The sequence below is a fragment of the Myotis nattereri genome (genome assembly GCF_964212035.1).
Source record: "Myotis nattereri genome assembly, chromosome: 12".
In the NCBI taxonomy this organism is placed as follows: Eukaryota; Metazoa; Chordata; class Mammalia; order Chiroptera; family Vespertilionidae; genus Myotis; species Myotis nattereri.
The window spans coordinates 34,120,060-34,137,234 of NC_138087.1; the positions used below are offsets into that span (position 1 = coordinate 34,120,060).

Here is a 17,175-nt window from a genome sequence, read left to right on the forward strand (position 1 = left end):
GACAGGCACACCCACCACGCCCAGCTCGGGCCCGCCCTGCCGCGGCGCCCACCGAGGTCCTGCCCGCAGAGCCCGGGTCTCCGCGCGGCGGGACGGGCCAATCAGAAGAAGTTTGGCCCTCTGCAGTTTCCGTCCGCTCACTAGGCGGCGCTGCGGCGGCCCCGGCTGCTCCCGGGCTGTCGCGGGCTGGGGCTGTGGGGCTGGCGGCTGAGGCTCGTGGCCATGGAGTGGGTTTCGGAGTCGGCGGCTGTGAGGCGGCACCGCGTCGGAGGCGAGCGCCGGGACGGCCCGGCCGCCGCGCCGCCACCGGAGCGGGAGGCCCGGGCGCTGGAGACCCTGGTGGACGCGCGCGGCGGCAGCGGCAGCGCGAGGACGCGGAAGCGGAGCGGGGCGGGCAGCGGCGGCGCGAGCGGGGCTGCGCGGACCGGGCTGTCCGAGGCGCGCGCCGCGCTGGGGCTGGCGCTCTACTTGCTCGCGCTGCGGACGCTCGTGCAGTTGTCGCTGCAGCAGCTCGTGCTGCACGGGGCCCCGGGCCACCCCCGGGAGTTCAACGCGCGCCAAGCCAGGTACTGGCCGCCGTCCCGCCCGCGCGTCCCCTTGCGTCCCCTCGCGTCCCCTGGCCGGAGCCCGGGCACCTCACCTGGTGCACCCACCCCTGCGGGACCGCCCGGGCTCGCCGGCGCCTCCTGACTCCACATGGGGTGGGGTGCCCTTGCGCGTCCCTCTCCTGGAGACCCCGTTTCCAGGACGCGCGGCCGGCTTGCATCGCCCCTGAGAAGCTGGTGGTGCAGGTGGGGTGGCCGAGGGGCCGCGCCGGCACGCCGCTCGCTGTGTGCCCCACCTGCAGCCGGTTTGCTGGTTAGCCGTCCCTCATCTTCTGGAGCAGCTTTCACTTCTTACGAACCCCTCTGCTTTCCAAACGAGATGCAGGAGCGTGAAATGTGTGTACCTTGCCGGTTTTGTAAATTCGGTTCCCGGGGAGGTGTCGGAAGGGGACCATGCAGTCAGTGGTCCAACTTTTTGAGGGTCACAGTCCTCACGTCTGAAAGCCAGGGAGGCGCAGCCTGGAAGACTGCACTTCAAACTTTGACAATTTCAGAAGTTCTCAGATTCCCGGCGGTTATCCTTGGGTCCCTGGTGTGTAAGGTTTAACTTTTTTTTTTTTTTTAAATTAAAAGACACCATTAAGGCCCTGACCGGTTTGGCTCAGTGGATAGAGCATCGGCCTGCGGACTAAAGGGTCCCAGGTTCGATTCCGGCCAAGGGCATGTACCTTGGTTGCGGGCACATCCCCAGTGGGGGGTGTGCAGGAGGCAGCTGATGGATGTTACTCTCTCACTGATGTTTCTAACTCTCTATCCCTCTCCCTTCCTCTCTGTAAAAAATCAATAAAATATATTTTAAAAAATAAAATAAGAGACACCATTAAGTGTGCTAGAAAGGTGATGAAGTCACATGTATTGTAGCATAAGTGTAAGCTCAGAATCTTCAGCTAGCTGAGTTTTCAACAACCACTGTGATTTTAAAAACTTTTTTTTTTTTTTTTGAATACAATGTGCTGGAAGCTTATTAAGGACTTTCCGGAACACCCTTCTCCCCCTCCTCCTTTCTCCCCACTTGGAATGCAGCGAAAAGACAAAACATTTTTTTGTTTGTGTGTTTTAGGAGTAGAGTTAGTTTTGGCCTGAATTGAAGGTATTAGGCCTTCTGTGCACAATCGGAGGGCTGAGTCCATTCCTTACAATAAAAAAAGTTTCGTTTGTTTATTTAACCTCTTGACTTAATTGTCTTTGCTCACTGGTTTCCCCAGCCCAGAATCAGTAGCCCTCCAGAGTGTGGCACAATGAAGTTGCACTCTGTGCTGTATCGTCTTCAGCATTTCCACATTTTGAATAGAATCTCTAGCCTTTGTATGAGGATTGAGAGGATTTGGGCGTGGGTGGGTAGAGAAAACTCTGAAGGGATGCATTCGTGGGAGATGAAACGATGGAACGTTCCTGAAATAATAAAAGGCAACCTTTTTAATAAAAATTATGTTTTATTTTAAAATTAAATTTATTTTTTCCAATTGCCGACATTCAATATTCTTTTGTATTAGTTTTGGGTATACAGCAGAGTGATTAGACATCATCTACTTCAAGTGTTTCCCCCAGAAAGGTACCCCTTTTTTATGTGAGAAGTGAAAGAATGTGTTTTGCGGGGTGAGGGGAATTGTAGAGGAGAAGTTGTTCTGTGCTAAGTGTTAATCATCATTCTTTTGGTGACTTCCAGGGATCATCTTGAACACATAACATCCATTGGCCCCAGGACTACAGGAAGTCCAGAAAATGAAATTCTGACTGTGCATTACCTTTTGGAACAGATTAAACTGATTGAAGTTCAAAGCAGCAGCCTTCACAAGATTTCCGTCGATGTACAACGTCCCACAGGCTCCTTTAGCATTGACTTTTTGGGAGGTTTTACAAGCTACTACGACAACATCACCAACGTTGTGGTTAAGCTGGAACCCAGAGATGGAGCCCAGCATGCTGTTCTGGCTAATTGTCATTTTGACTCTGTGGCAAACTCACCAGGTATGGACCTGTTTTTCAGTCTACTTGAAGTCATCCCAGCCCAGAAAGCTTATGAATGCCAAGCTGCTTGGCAGTTCTGGAATATCATTTTCTTGGACAAACCTTTTTAGTTTTGGCAGGTAGGATAATTAGAATAGTGTCGTGTAGTTTAAGATCTAGCCCCTCACTATTCTCTCAAGTGTTTTATTGTTATTATTATTAAACACTAGAGGCCCAGTGCATGGATTTGTGCACTGGTGGGGTCCCTCAGCCTGGCCTGTGCCCTCTCTCAGTCCAGGATCCCTCGGGGGATGTCAGAGGCCAGGTGCGTGGATTCGGCCCAATTCCCACAGGCCAGACGGAGGGACCCCACGGATGCATGAATCCGTGCACTGAGCCGGTTTCGGCCCCATCCCTGCAGGCCAGGCTGGCCTCTAGTATGCATAAAAGTCCTTTGGTTAATCTCTTCCCACCCTCCCCCTTCCCCACTTCCTCCTGAGAATCATCAGTCTGTTCCATGTTTCCATGCCTGTTGTGTTGAGCATCTGCCCCCTGGTGGTCAGTGCGCATCATAGCTACCGGTCGAATGGTCGCTTAGGCTTTTATATGTAGAGATTAGTGCCAGCAGCCCAAGGATAGGACATGGCATGTTGGTGGTAGACGAAAGCAGCTTTATCAGTGTTACCAGTATGTGTCCCTGAGTCCTGGAGTTAGGTTCTGCCTCTTCAAGTGTTTACTCACCTAGGTATTGTACTAAGCTTTGGGGACATGGGATAAAGGGGCAGTCCTTGCCTTCACAGACACAGGGTTTGGAGGACATCTTTCCTAGTAGTTCCTGTCAACCTGTAAAGTGACAGCCCACTGGGGATGCCATTCTGTTAGAATACCTCATTAATCCATAAGTCTTCCTCTGGAAATACTTTGTCAAAATAGGATACTTGATTTTACGACAGTGCCTGACACAATATTTTGAATGAATGAGAATCCCCTAAAATGAACTTTCATTTAAAAATGTAAGATTCACGAGAAAAATGTTTTTAGTGATTGTGAAAGAGATTGTAAGCAGGAAGGAATAGAAAATTGTAGCGTTTTACAATGGAATCATAGCAGGTTAGAGGTTGACAAGACCTGAGATGGCATCTGGTACAAACTCTGCCTCCCTTCACCCTTCATTTGACACAGGAATAAACAACTGATCAACACTGATCAGAGACAGAGGTAGGACCAGTTGCTGGGTTTCCTGGCCAGTCCTTTCATCTACATTTGAAAGGAAGGAGAGGTAATGCTCCCTTTGGCAATCTACTTAACCTCTTCTCTCCTCAGTTTCTGATCTGTGAAGTGGAGATAATAGTGCTTTTCTATTAGCATTTCCCCCACTATTAATTGTTATTTAATATTGACATTTCTGGGTTGCTTGAACCTACAGCAGGCCCAATAGGATAATCTAGAACTACACAAAATATAAAATAACATTTATTTGCTTGATTCATCCTAGGACACTTTTAATCAGGAAGCCTGTCAATTGCATTTAGAATGTAGCATGCTTTTTTAATTTAATGTTTTTATTGATTTTTTTTTTTTTTTAGAGAGAGAATGGAAGGAAGAGGGATAGAGAAATAGAAACATCAATGAATATTGATTGGCTGCCTCCTGCACCCCCCTGCCCCCCCCCTTACCTCCCCCGCCCAATTGGGGATTAAGCCAGCAACCTGGGCATGTGCTCTGACCAGGAATTGAACTGGTGACCTCTTGGTTCATGGGTCATGCTCAACCACTGAGCCATACTAGCCAGGCTGTAACATACTTTTTAAAAAATCATATATTTCCAAGAAGTTTACATGATAAAAGCAACTAGATTTGAAAAAAAATTTTTTGAGTTTTCAACAAAACAGTTGAGCACATTGAGTACAGAATGATCTGGTGAAAAAAGGTGAATTATTGGCTGTCAATAGAGAGGTCAGCAGGACCAATGTGAATTGCTTAGGGTAGGAGAGATTCACATGCATTTGTAGTACGAAAAGAAATGGACATCATCTCTCACTTCCATATTGGCACAATGTCCCAATGACATGCTTATTATGGAATTGTCTTGTTTCTATCAAGTATTTTTTCAAATGTTAAAAAAGTCAGTATATACCCATTTGTTTTTATAAAGTCAGAAACATCGTTGTGTGTGCCATAGAAACCAGTGGTCTTTTATGCCTGCTTCAAAGCAGTAATAAGTGTCACCTTGTCCCCACTATTATGCTTAAATTCTAGGAAGGGACAAATTAACATCAAGGTTATTTAAGAGCATTATATAAAAAAAGATGTGCATACAAGTATCAGAAACATAGTGCCAAATGTTATAAATTATATATATGGAGTCCAATAATGAAAGGATGGCATTTTTGTGAGTCATTGGAACTCATTTTATTTTATTTTTTTATTTATTTATTTTTTTTATTGCTTAAAGTATTACAAAGGGTATTACATATGTGTCCATTTTATCCCCCCGCCCTAGACAGTCCCCCAGCCTCCCCTACCCCCCAGTGTCTTATGTCCATTGGTTATGCTTATACGCATGCATACAAGTCCTTTAGTTGATCTCTTACCCCCTCCCTCCTGCCCCCCAACCCTCCCCGGCCTTCCCACTGCAGTTTGACAATCTGTTTGAGGCAGCTCTGCCTCTGTATCTATTATTGTTCAAAAGTTTATAATGGTCTCTATTATCCATGAATGAGTGAGATCATGTGGTATTTTTCCTTCATTGACTGGCTTATTTCACTTAGCATAATGCTCTCCAGTTCCATCCATGATGTTGCAAATGGTAAGAGTTCCTTCCTTTTTAGAGCAGCATAGTATTCCATCGTGTAGATGTACCACAGTTTTCTAATCCATTCATCTACTGATGGGCACTTAGGCTGTTTCCAGATCTTAGCTATGGTGAATTGTGCTGCTATGAACATAGGGGTGCATATATCCTTTCTGATTGGTGTTTCTGGTTTCTTGGGATATATTCCTAGAAGTGGGATCACAGGGTCAAATGGGAGGTCATTGGAACTCATTTTAAATTAAAATTTTATAAGATCATCTATACCAACAGTCCCAAGGACATTTCTGTCAATAATAGATTGTTAAAAATAGTTTTAAAAAACACACTCATAAAATAGATGATCACCTACATCCTTTCAGTGGGTGAACTGTTTGAAACATGGGCATTCTTTTAAGTTGTTCTCAGCAACATATCTGGACCTTCGGGATCATTACCAATTAGAAGTAATGTTACCCACAGAAAGGACTTAAATGTCTTCTTGGGTTTGCTGCGTGGTTCCAGGTTGTTGGTAGAAGAGACATTGAGTTATTTTAGGAGTGGCTTCAATTTCTGGGTTAATTCTAAATAGAAAGAGATGTTGGTTATCCACTCAGCCATTATAGATACTGCTGTCTAACTTGCCTTCACTTTCTTAAAGATATTTGACCCTCTCTGGTTCTATTCTCAGACAACAGAACTATTAAAATGAAGGAAGATAAATGGACAGTTTAACTTTTAAATCAACCCTGTATAGATATGTCTCTTTCAGTTTCCCTTTCTCTTTGAATAAAGAACATTTTTATGGCTTGATTTTTATTTTAAAGTAACTCACAGTCTCAGAGTGTAAAAACCATTAATTTCATTTGGGTCCTGGAAGGTGGCACTTTTTACTGACTGCTACATAGACTTCTGGTTTGATAGCAGTTAGGTAGTCATTACTTAGTTTCACTTGGATTTAAAATGCAATTCAGTATTCACTGCCAAGACAAGTAATAGTAGGTAATAAGTAGTTTCTTCTTGAGTAGGAGTGGAGTCTGGAATTTAATGACCCCACAACCAGCGTGCTAGCTAGCTGCAGAGCCTGCCTTAAGTTTGCAAAGAGAAGGAAAGCCCAACACTGAATGCAGGCCACAGTATTTTGTAATCCTCACAACACAGCTGTGAGGTAGATATCATTAGCCTGCTCTCTAGACCAGGAAGTTGTAGGGTAAACGACAGAGCTAGAATTTATTTCCAAGTCTTTCTTACTTTAACACCCATACTAAATTGCCCAGCCAGGGTAGCTCAGTTGGTTGAGCGTCGTCCTGTGCACACGTAGGGAAGGCAACGTATGGAAGGCACCGGATCGCTGTTTCTCTCACACAGCTGTGTTTCCCTCCCTTTCTCCCTCCAAGCATGACCCTTTGGTAAGAATTGAAACACAGAACAAAACCCATGCTAAACTCTGTAGTGCTCTGTCTCCCAGTGGGTGAACCTGAAGATGCTATTGTCTGGCTTATTACTGTGCATATTTACTTCGATTACGCTTTAAACTTATTATTATGGAAAATTTCAAATATGTATAAAAACAGAATTGTTTAATGAACCTGTTTAATGTCACCCAGCTTCAACAGTCTGATCTTGTTTCTTTACCTCCACCCCTGCCATTCTTAATTATTTTGAAGCAGATCTCGGCTGTATCGGTTTCTCTGTATTTCAGTCTAAATCACTGAAAGATAAGGATTCTTTTTTGACATGCTCATAATACTATGAATTACCTCATTAAAAAAAATAATAATTCCTTAATATCATCAAGTGTCTAATCAGTTACTTTACCTCTTATAGTGCTTTAAGAAAAACAAGGCACTAAAGCCATCTTTATAGTCACCTTTAATTCATACGTAAAGCTTCTGAATCAAGTAGTGAAGTAATTTGATGAAGTCCTCTGCTTTATCAGTGTTGGGACTAGGGATACTACTCAATTCATTAGTCTCCTTTCCTGTCTTATTAGATTTGGTGTCTTCTTTGTACCTTTTTTTTTTTTTTTTTATCACATCTCCTTGAGGAAATCTTAAAAAATGCTACACCATCCCAACTGACCCCTCTGTAAATGCGAGTGATCTGAAGATTTTATGATTTTGGCAGGAAAACAGGCAGGAAAGGAGTGGGTGGCAGGGGGAGATGATCTAGGAAGCTGTGAGCACTAGAAGTGAGAATATTATAGAGGATGTGGAATAAGGATAAAGAAGGGAATAAAGTACTTGGGGTTGATGAGATCAGATTTTATTTTTTTTAAAATATATTTTATTGATTTTTTACAGAGAGGAAGGGAGAAGGCGAGGGATAGAGAGTTAGAAACATCGATGAGAGAGAAACATGGATCAGCTGCCTCCTGCACACTCCCTACTGGGGATGTGCCTGCAACCACAGTACATGCCCTTGGCCGGAATCGAACCTGGGACCCTTTAGTCCGCAGACTGACGCTCTATCCACTGAGCCAAACCGGTTAGGGCAGATTTTATTTTATTTTAATCTTCATCCGAGGACATGCTTTTATTGATTTTAGAGAGAGAGGAAGGGAGATGGAGAAAGAGAGGAACATCTGTGTGCGAGTGAGCATTGATTGGTTGCTTCCTGCAGGCGCCCCGACCAGGATAGAACAGAAACCTGGGTTGTGCCCTGACGGGGAATCGAACCTTTGACCTTTCTTTGTATAGGATGATGCTACAACCAACTGAGCCACAACAGCTAGAGCAGAGAATGCCAGATTTTAGTACTAATTTAGGTCCAATCTGGTTGGTTATTCAACAGACATTAATATTCTGGCCTAGGTATCGGCCTAGACATTGAGATTAAGTCAGCCAGCAAACCAGACAAAGATCCCTGTTCTCGTGGCGTTTACTGCTGGTGGGTATGCTTGTCACCTGATGGTGACAGGCGGAGCTGTGCTTCTGGTCTTGTAGCTGTGTGATGCTCCCTGATGAGAAAACCCCATTCCTTGCCCTGCTGCTTCATACCGTAAAGATTTTAAAATCTGAGGAGCAAGTTTGCTTTTTTTATTTAAAGGTGCCAGTGATGATGCTGTTAGCTGTTCGGTGATGCTGGAAGTCCTCCATGTCTTGTCAACGTCTTCAGAAGCCTTGCATCATGCTGTCATATTTCTCTTTAATGGTGCGGAGGAAAATGTTTTGCAGGTGAGATTTTACTGTTGTAAGTACTAGGCTTGGATAATAATGATAGTAATAATAATAAACTTACGCATTTATCATAAAATCATATACAGAAGAAATATTGTACCTGGAAGTACTATAAAAATTCTAGTCACTTATATATACACACGAGAGGCCCAGTGCATGAAATTCATGCACTGGAAGGGTCCCTAGTGGCTGCTGGCTGCTGGCACCGGGTGAGCATTCCCTCCCTTCCCTGGTCACCTGCTGCCGCCAGCCAGGGCCTCCCTCCCTTCCCCCAGCCAGCCCCGCCCCCTGGTCGAACTCCCGGGCAAGGGGACAATTTGCATACTATGCTTTTATTATATAGGATGTTCAGCATTTGAAAACTCAACTTAGAACAGGTCATCTTGTCAGAGTTTGGTTCATGTCAGTGTGATGGCATAATTATCACCTCAGGTTTTCTTTGACTGGAGTTTCAGAGGTGTTTTGAGGCAGGCACGCAGCATGAGTACCCAGCCATGGGGATCGTCCCTTCTCACATTTGTTTGTTTTTTGTTCTTTCCTTTGCGTAGCCTCACACTTACTGAGGATGTTGTTTGGCGCCACTCGCGGAAACCAGGATGTTCTCTGTGGTGGTGACTTTCCACTCAGCAAACTGCACACAGCCATTATGCATTGAGAGAGAAGCAGATGTGTGTCTTTAGATATATTGCCTTTGAAAAAAATGATTATTTTCCTGTTCTGCCCCTTGTCAGCATAGACGTTCTGTCTTTAAGATAACCAAAATAGAGACTTTGATAATCTCAAATTGTTTAACGTATATTTGTTTTCTTTCTTTCTCATTCAGGCCAGTCATGGTTTCATTACTCAGCACTCCTGGGCCAATTCAATTCGTGCATTTATTAACCTGGAGGCAGCAGGTGTAGGAGGGAAAGAACTTGTATTCCAAACAGGTATGTGAGACTACAGGGTGGGACAAAGTAGTTTTACAGTTGTGAGTACATGAAACACAGACTGTATTCTTGTATTATTACTTATTAATTATTGTATTATTTCCCATATGAACAACTGTAAATCTACATTTGCCACACCCTGTATTTTATATTTGAATGCAGTTGCATTGTATACTTTAATGTAATTCTTGTTTTTATAAAAATGGAAAGTGTGTGAAAATAAGTTATTTCTCTAATGAAATGAACATTCTTTTTAAAGCATAAGATAGGTTTAGCTTGTCTTTGTTAAAATTCTTAACCAAATATTAATAGCACCTAATGCTTATATAGTGCTTATTATATGCCAAATGTTCAAAGTACTTCATATATATATATATATATATATATATATATATATATATATATTAGAGGCCCAGTGCATGAAATGCATGCACTGGGGGAGGGGGGAGTCCCCCTCAGCCTGGCCTGCACCCTCTCGCAGTCCAGGACCCCTTGGGGGATGTCCGCCTGTGGGCTTAGGCCTGATCAGGCCTAAGCTGGCACTCAGACATCCCTCTCGCATTCCGGGGCTCGTTCAGTCCAGGACCCCTTGCTCCTTACTGCCCGCCTGCTGTGGAGGCGGGAGAGGCTCCTGCTATCGCCCCTGCTCTCGCCAGCTGTGAGCCCGGCTTCTGGCTGAGCAGCGGAGAGCACTGCTCAACCAGAAGCTGGGCTCACTGATCCTTAGAGCTGGCCCCGCACCCTGCCCACTGGTGTGGGGGGTGGGGGGGGAGAGGCGCGATCGGGAACCGGGCTGGCTCGGGGAGTGGCCGAGGGAGGTTGAAGCGCCACAGTCACGTCCCGTCCCGCCTATGCGGAGGCACAGGGACCATGCTGCCCCCTCTCCCACTGCCTTTGCAGAAGTGGTGACGCCAGGACCGGGCCCATGCTGCCACCTCTCCTGCCACCTCTGTGAAAGGGGGCGCACTGGGACATGGCTGGCCTAGTGGCACAGGCTCGCTGCCCCCGCCCCTGCCCACTGGTTGTTCCGGAAGGATGTTCTGCTGTCCGGTCTAATTAGCATATTAGCTCTTTATTATATAGGAGATATATGCCACTTAATCCTCAAAACACCATGAAAAAATGACGGCTAAAAACAGAAAAAAGAAAATGATAAAAGCAAAAACCATGTGATTATCACTTTGTTGAACTTGTAATATGGAATTGTATGCCTCTAAATAAAATTAAATGCATATTAAAAAACAAAACAAAACCAAAAACCCCCCAGAATCCCCAAAATAAAAAATACAAATAAAAAAATAAAAAACTGACTCATGCCATGGAGCAAAGAAACACATAAGAAAGAAAGAAAATAAAAGGTCAATGAGTGGTGGTAAAACAAGTTTCTCTGATGGGGGAGAGCGAGCACATTCAACAAGCAAATCTAGAGCTGGCATACAGTTACTTTATCTGTCAACATTAGTCAGCTTTTTGCTAAATTTTATTGTAACAAACAACCCTGAATCTCAGTGGGTTACAATAAATAGCAAAGGCTTATTTCTTCCTCATGTTACATTTTGGTTCCTGGATAAGTGAAGTTAGGTTTCATGGTTATGATGTCCCATGTGGCTTATTCATTCTGAGATCCAGGCTGAAGGAGACGCCCCAGTCAGGGATGAATTGATCTCGTGGCCAAAGGGATGGACCATGTGATGTCTCTCGGTTAAATTTCATGTCTCTCCCATTCAAGATTAATTTGCCACAGCAATTCATGTGGCTGAGCCTGCAATTAATAGGGTGAAGAAATGTATGTGCTGCTTCCACAGGGAGGCATTACAAGTTACATGGGAGGGAGGCGTGAGTAACTGGGAACCAAAATACATTTTCTCTCACGATCCTAAAGAGAAAACTGCCACATTGGAAAAAAGGTTGTATATGCATGAAGATATGAGTGCAGAATTATTAATAATGATAAAAATTATAAATAGTAATAAGGAACTTTGTGGTATATTCAGTGTTTTGCAGTTATTGAAATGACCATTGTAATATCTAGCAATACAGGAAAAGCATTGAACATGATGTTTAGTGAAAGAGCAATTTACAATTATATGTACCCTGTGAGTATAGCTACATACACACAATCATACATTTTTTTTTTAAATCACTCTATTCCTTTTTTTTTTTTTTAAATATATTTTATTGATTTTTTACAGAGAGGAAGGGAGATAGAGAGTCAGAAACATCGATGAGAGAGAAACATCGATCAGCTGCCTCCTGCACATCTCCCATTGGGGATATGCCCGCAACCAAGGTACATGCCCTTGACCGGAATCGAACCCGGGACCCTCAGTCCGCAGGCCGACGCTCTATCCACTGAGCCAAACCGGTTTTGGCAACATTTTTTTAAAAAATTGAAGATATGACCCTTGCCAGTTTGGCTCAGTGGATAGAACATCGGCCTGCGGACTGAAGGGTCCTAGGTTCGATTCCAGTCAAGGGCACATGCCTGGGTTGTGGGCTTGACTCCTAGTAGGGGGCATGCAGAAGGCAACTGATCAGTGATTCTCACTCATCCCTGATGTTTCTATCTCTCTCTCCCTCTCCCTTCCTCTCTGAAATAAAAAAAATATTTTTTAAAAATTGAAGATATGAAAATAAGTTATCTTAGGATGATGGACTTTTGAGTGATTTTTAATTTTTAGACAAAACTTTTTATAGCCATAATCGGTTTGGCTCAGTGACTAGAGCGTCAGCCTGTGGACTGAAGGGTCCCAGGTGTTCGATTCCAGTCAAGGGCATGTACTTTGGTTGCGGGTACATACCCACTAGGGGGTGTGCAGGAGGCAGCTGATCGATGTTTCTCTCTCATTGATGTTTCTAACTCTCTATTCCTCTCTCTTCCTCTCTTTAAAAAATCAACAAAATATATTTTAAAAAAACTTTTTAGTGTTATTTTATAATTAAAAATAATTTTATTTTCTGAAATTTTATGTTGTCATGTTTCATTTCAGGTCCTGAAAATCCTTGGTTGGTCCAAGCTTACGTTTCCGAAGCCAAACATCCTTTTGCGTCTGTGGTGGCTCAGGAGGTTTTTCAGAGTGGCATCATTCCTTCCGATACTGACTTCCGCATCTACAGGGACTTTGGGAACATTCCAGGTATTTTGTCAGTTGTGGGCCTCAGTGTGACGATGCTTAATTAATAGCAAGTTTTACATTTTGGAAGTCTGTGAGTAAACAGCATTTTCTGGGAGCACATTCTCTGAGAGCCGTGTATTCTGACTCAGCTCCTGATATTTTCCTTTTCTTTTAAATTCTGCTCCAATTAAAATGCTTGCCTTTTTTAGAACATGTCATGTCACCTTGCCCCACAGTGTGACAGAAGGACCGAGGAGAACTGTTCAGCAGTTCATTCCCAAAAGATGGTGATAGATTTTTCGGGGACTTTTCACTTTCATTGCTGTTTTGCTTTGCCAGCAGCATTGGTGGACTGTATAGCTTATTTGACGTTAAATTTGGCTCTGGCCTGGCAAGGCTATAGATGGCAAAGTTTCGAGGATGTCCCAAGCTCAGTATTCCTGCTCCTTGCTGTGGGACTTGTAATGTGCAGTCGTGTGCCTCCTCACTCGTGTATTGATTACGTACCACAGCTATAGATTCTGTAAGCATTTGGAAGGGAATGTCATCCGTAAATGTGACAAAGCAATCATGCTGCTGCTTTGACATTCTGTCTTTTAGGAATTTAATACATTAAACAAATAGGCCTAAAACAAGTGGATCTTTACAGCAAAATGACCCTTTTTGTGTATGTTTTAGGAATAGACTTGGCTTTTATTGAGAACGGATACATTTATCACACCAAGTATGACACAGCGGACAGAATTCTAACAGATTCCATTCAGAGAGCAGGTTGGTATTCTAATTTAGACTTTTTATATGTGTTAAGATGGAATATTAGGGATGACCTATAAATCTATAAATATTTCGTGGCCTGAGCATTAGGGAGGCAGTGTATGGTGTGACTGAACTGGGGCTTTGGAGTTAGAGATCTGAGGACTTAAGTTTAGCCTTGAAGACTAGTTTAGCAATTAAGAGCATAAGACTCTTCATTGTGGGGAATTGGGAAGGGGTTGACCCAGGGTAATGGTAGGGCTGCTGAGTGATGAGAGTCTAGCCAGAATGGAAGCTGTGCATTGGAGGCGGCACCAACACATTTGGGCAGCTTGCCCAGGTGCAAAAAAGTTACATTGATTCAAGGTTGGGTGGTGAGGGCAGGTGAGAGGGTTATAGGACATGTGTCAGGAGAACCAGGACAAGGGAGTTCAAGTGCTCTCCCGAGAGATGTGGGGTAGTGAGGGCAGGTAAGTCTGATACTGAGCCTTAAAGAGTTGTTGGGATTTGGCCTAGTGGGGATTACATTCCAGGTAAGAGCACAGCATGGGGTAGGATGTGCTTGTGTGTGGGGTTGTTGGTGAGTAGATTGTCAGATTACAGTCTAAGGCAGTGGCCAGCAAACTGTGGCTCTCGAACCACATGCGGCTCTTTGGCCCCTTGAGTGTGGCTCTTCCACAAAATACTGACTTCTGCGCATGGACCATGAGGTTTCAGTCGCACTGTACGTGCATGCCCGCATGTGGTATTTTGTGGAAGAGCCACACTGAAGGGGCCAAAGAGCCGCACGTGGCTCGTGAGCCACAGTTTGCCGACCACTGGTCTAAGGGAAGCTGTACTTTCAGCAATAAAGAGAAACGAGGTAGAAGTGTGAGGGTAGAGAAAATTGCAGAAAGCTTTACAAATCATCCAGAAGATGCTGTAGAAATAAGGGGTGATGAAAGGCCTGAGTACATGAATGAATGATGGCTTTAAATGCTGTTAGTCTCATGATGCTATCTGGAGTGGATGGTGGAGAGTGGGGAGAGCCATGAATGAGGTAATTTAAGCCAGGAGACAATAACTTAAGTGTGGAATAATGAAGATCTAGACTGTGGTGCTGACAAAAGATAGAAAGGAAAGGGGAGGGGTAGAAAAGTAGATTCATTTTTAATGTAAATTCAACAAGACTTGACAAGTTAGATAGAAGGGATGAATCAGATGGACGGCAGCAAAGATGATGCCATGGACTGTAATAGGGATGTGGGAAGGTGAGCCTCATCCAGGGCAGCAACAGAGAAGGGAAGGACACCATGAACCTGTGAGACCCACAGGACGGGGGGGTGTGGGGGGGGCGTCTGTGAACCGACCAGATGAAAATACAGGTACAGTTTAGAGATCTGGGAGGAACTTGGTATATGGGTTTGGGTGTGAAAGGCGTAGAAAATACCACAAAAAGTATGGAGAATGGAAACGTTTTTTTGGAAGAGCAAAGCGAAGGTAGAAGACTACACTTGAGCTTTTAAAGTCCCATTAGCACATTTTTAGGGAGCCAGGAGAGCCAGTGTAAGAAACACTGTGGTACGACAGACAGTGTGGAGTCTTAAGTGAAAAGAAGAGAAAGTTAAGGGTGGGATGGGCAAGCGGAAGAAATGCCAATCACTCAGGCTTTTTATTACTCCCGTGTTAAAGCTCAAACTCACTCATCTTTTCATCGACATAACAAACATTCGCTACCTCTGATGTGCCGGGTTCTGCGTGATCATGACTCTCCCCGTCACCGCTGAGCAGTCTCTCTCCTCATCCAGGACTCCTGTTTCTGTGTTTGGAACTCGCCCTCCTCAGGGCCTGCATCTTTACAGTTCCCAGCCTGGACAGTCTCCCCACTGTGCGAGCTATAAATACCACTTCCTCGGGGCTGCTTCTCTGACCGCTCAGACTCCATTAGTCTCCCATGATATGTTTCTAGGGATCTCTAATACCTCTCCTTATTAATTATTTTTATTCAGATACAATGGGCATTGCTTATTAATTCTTAATAACTTGTACACTCACTTGTGGTTTGGTGTCCGTGAGCTTCACGAGAGGTTTTGTCTCTTGGCTTACCACTGAATTGTGCCTAGAGCAGCGTTTGCTGCATTACATATATAGTAAATGAAGAGGCACTAAGAAACAGCTATTGAGTTTGTCAACAGCAAGGGAACAGCTGATCGCAGTAAATACAGTTCTAATAGATGGGAAAGGATGAAGGCCATTTGGCTGAGTTTGTAGGTGGAGAGGAAACGGAGTATGAGCTTGTAGCTTATTTGAAAAATTTAATAAGAAAGTGGGGTCGAGCAATAAGGTGGTAGAAAGCTATTTCTTATCACATTCTTGCTAGGTGTTTTTTTACTCGGATACTGGATGGTTTATTCAACTTTGTCTTTCTTTTCTTTACTAATAGGTGACAACATTTTAGCAGTTCTTAAATATCTAGCTACATCTGATGTGTTGGTTTCTTCCTCTAAGTACCGGCATGGGAACATGGTCTTCTTTGATGTGCTCGGCCTGTTTGTCATTGCCTACCCCTCTCGTGTTGGCTCCATAATTAACTGCATGGTGGTAATGGCTGCTGTTCTGTACCTGGGCAAAAAGTTGTTGCAGCCCAAACATAACAGTGAGTATTTCCCCCTAAAACTACAATCCTGGCATGGGCGTAGAATTTGCCTGAAGTTTTTTAGTCAGTTTGCTTATATCTTTCCAAGACATTAAAAATCCTAAGAAAAATAATATTTGATTTGTAATGTAAGAAATTTCTTAATGAATATCAGATTAATGTGTGCATTATATTTTTAGTCTTGGTGAAGCAGACAGTTTTTATGTACTAATGCCCTCCTTAGAAGTCCCACATTGGAGCTCTTAAAAAATGGTTCGTACAGATTGACTTTTACTGAAAAGTCCCACTGAAACATCAGGTCTGCACTGCGGACCACTAGCACAGTGTTCTGACGTATGAATGAACTGCTGCCAGTTAAATTGGTCCCCTTCCGCTTGAAATGGTTTACAGTCTAAGCTGGTATCTGCTGTTATGAGATAAAATATTCAGCAGCTAATTTAAATAATCCTTAACCACCAGTTATGTTCTGTGCTGCTTCTTTTCCTGTGATAGCTTCTTTTAGCAAAATTTTAGGTGGAACTTTGTTTTCCATTCTTGCTGATAGTTCGACACACAAAGCAACCCGAACGGATGAAGAGTAAGACGACCCATTTCCCAGCTAGGAATGAATCTGAAGTAGGCCTGAAAGACTTATCTCTGAGTCTTTAACACCCAGAAAACTCTCCGTCAGTGTTACTTGAATATTATTCTTTTCTACCTTCCCTGTCCTAGTGTTTAACAAATCTTATCCCTGGGTCGTTTCAATACTTTTCAATTACATGGCAAATTTTCTGATTTAACGTTTGCCCCTTTAACTCTACTGATTGGTTATGACATTGTTTGATAAAGATGGTAGGCTCCACACTGTGTTTCTCTTCCTTAGCAGCTAACTACACGAAGGACTTCTTCTGTGGATTTGGCATCACTCTGATAGGCTGGTTCACTAGCCTGGTGACCGTCCTCATTATAGCCGTGTTCGTCTCTCTGATTGGACAGTCTCTCTCATGGTACAACCACTTCTATGTCTCCGTTTGTCTTTATGGAACTGCTGCTGCAGCCAAGATAATATTCATACATACCCTTGCAAAAAGATTTTATTATGTGGTAAGTGGTAAGCGCATTTATTGATTTCTTTTTGCTGCCTTCAAGGATTGAAGACAAACTCAGTGGGATTCATTGTACAGTCATGTGCCACTTAGCCATGGGATGCATTCTAGAAAAGGTCATTAGGCGATTTGGTC

General features: G+C 43.8%; 1 protein-coding gene across 2 annotated transcripts in view; it reads left to right on the forward strand.

Moving 5' to 3' along the window:
- Positions 1-222: 222 nt before the first annotated feature.
- The window catches only part of ERMP1 (endoplasmic reticulum metallopeptidase 1), a gene marked incomplete at its 5' end in the record, with an annotated part of 34,388 nt that continues 17,435 nt past the window's right edge, over positions 223-17,175 (forward strand). For both annotated transcript variants that reach the window (XM_081103418.1, XM_081103419.1), the window contains 8 exons: positions 223-566; positions 2,272-2,573; positions 8,392-8,519; positions 9,346-9,451; positions 12,442-12,588; positions 13,246-13,338; positions 15,743-15,955; positions 16,818-17,038. In XM_081103418.1, the coding sequence (XP_080959544.1) occupies positions 223-566; positions 2,272-2,573; positions 8,392-8,519; positions 9,346-9,451; positions 12,442-12,588; positions 13,246-13,338; positions 15,743-15,955; positions 16,818-17,038 (1,554 nt within the window). The remainder of the gene's footprint in view (positions 567-2,271; positions 2,574-8,391; positions 8,520-9,345; positions 9,452-12,441; positions 12,589-13,245; positions 13,339-15,742; positions 15,956-16,817; positions 17,039-17,175) is intronic.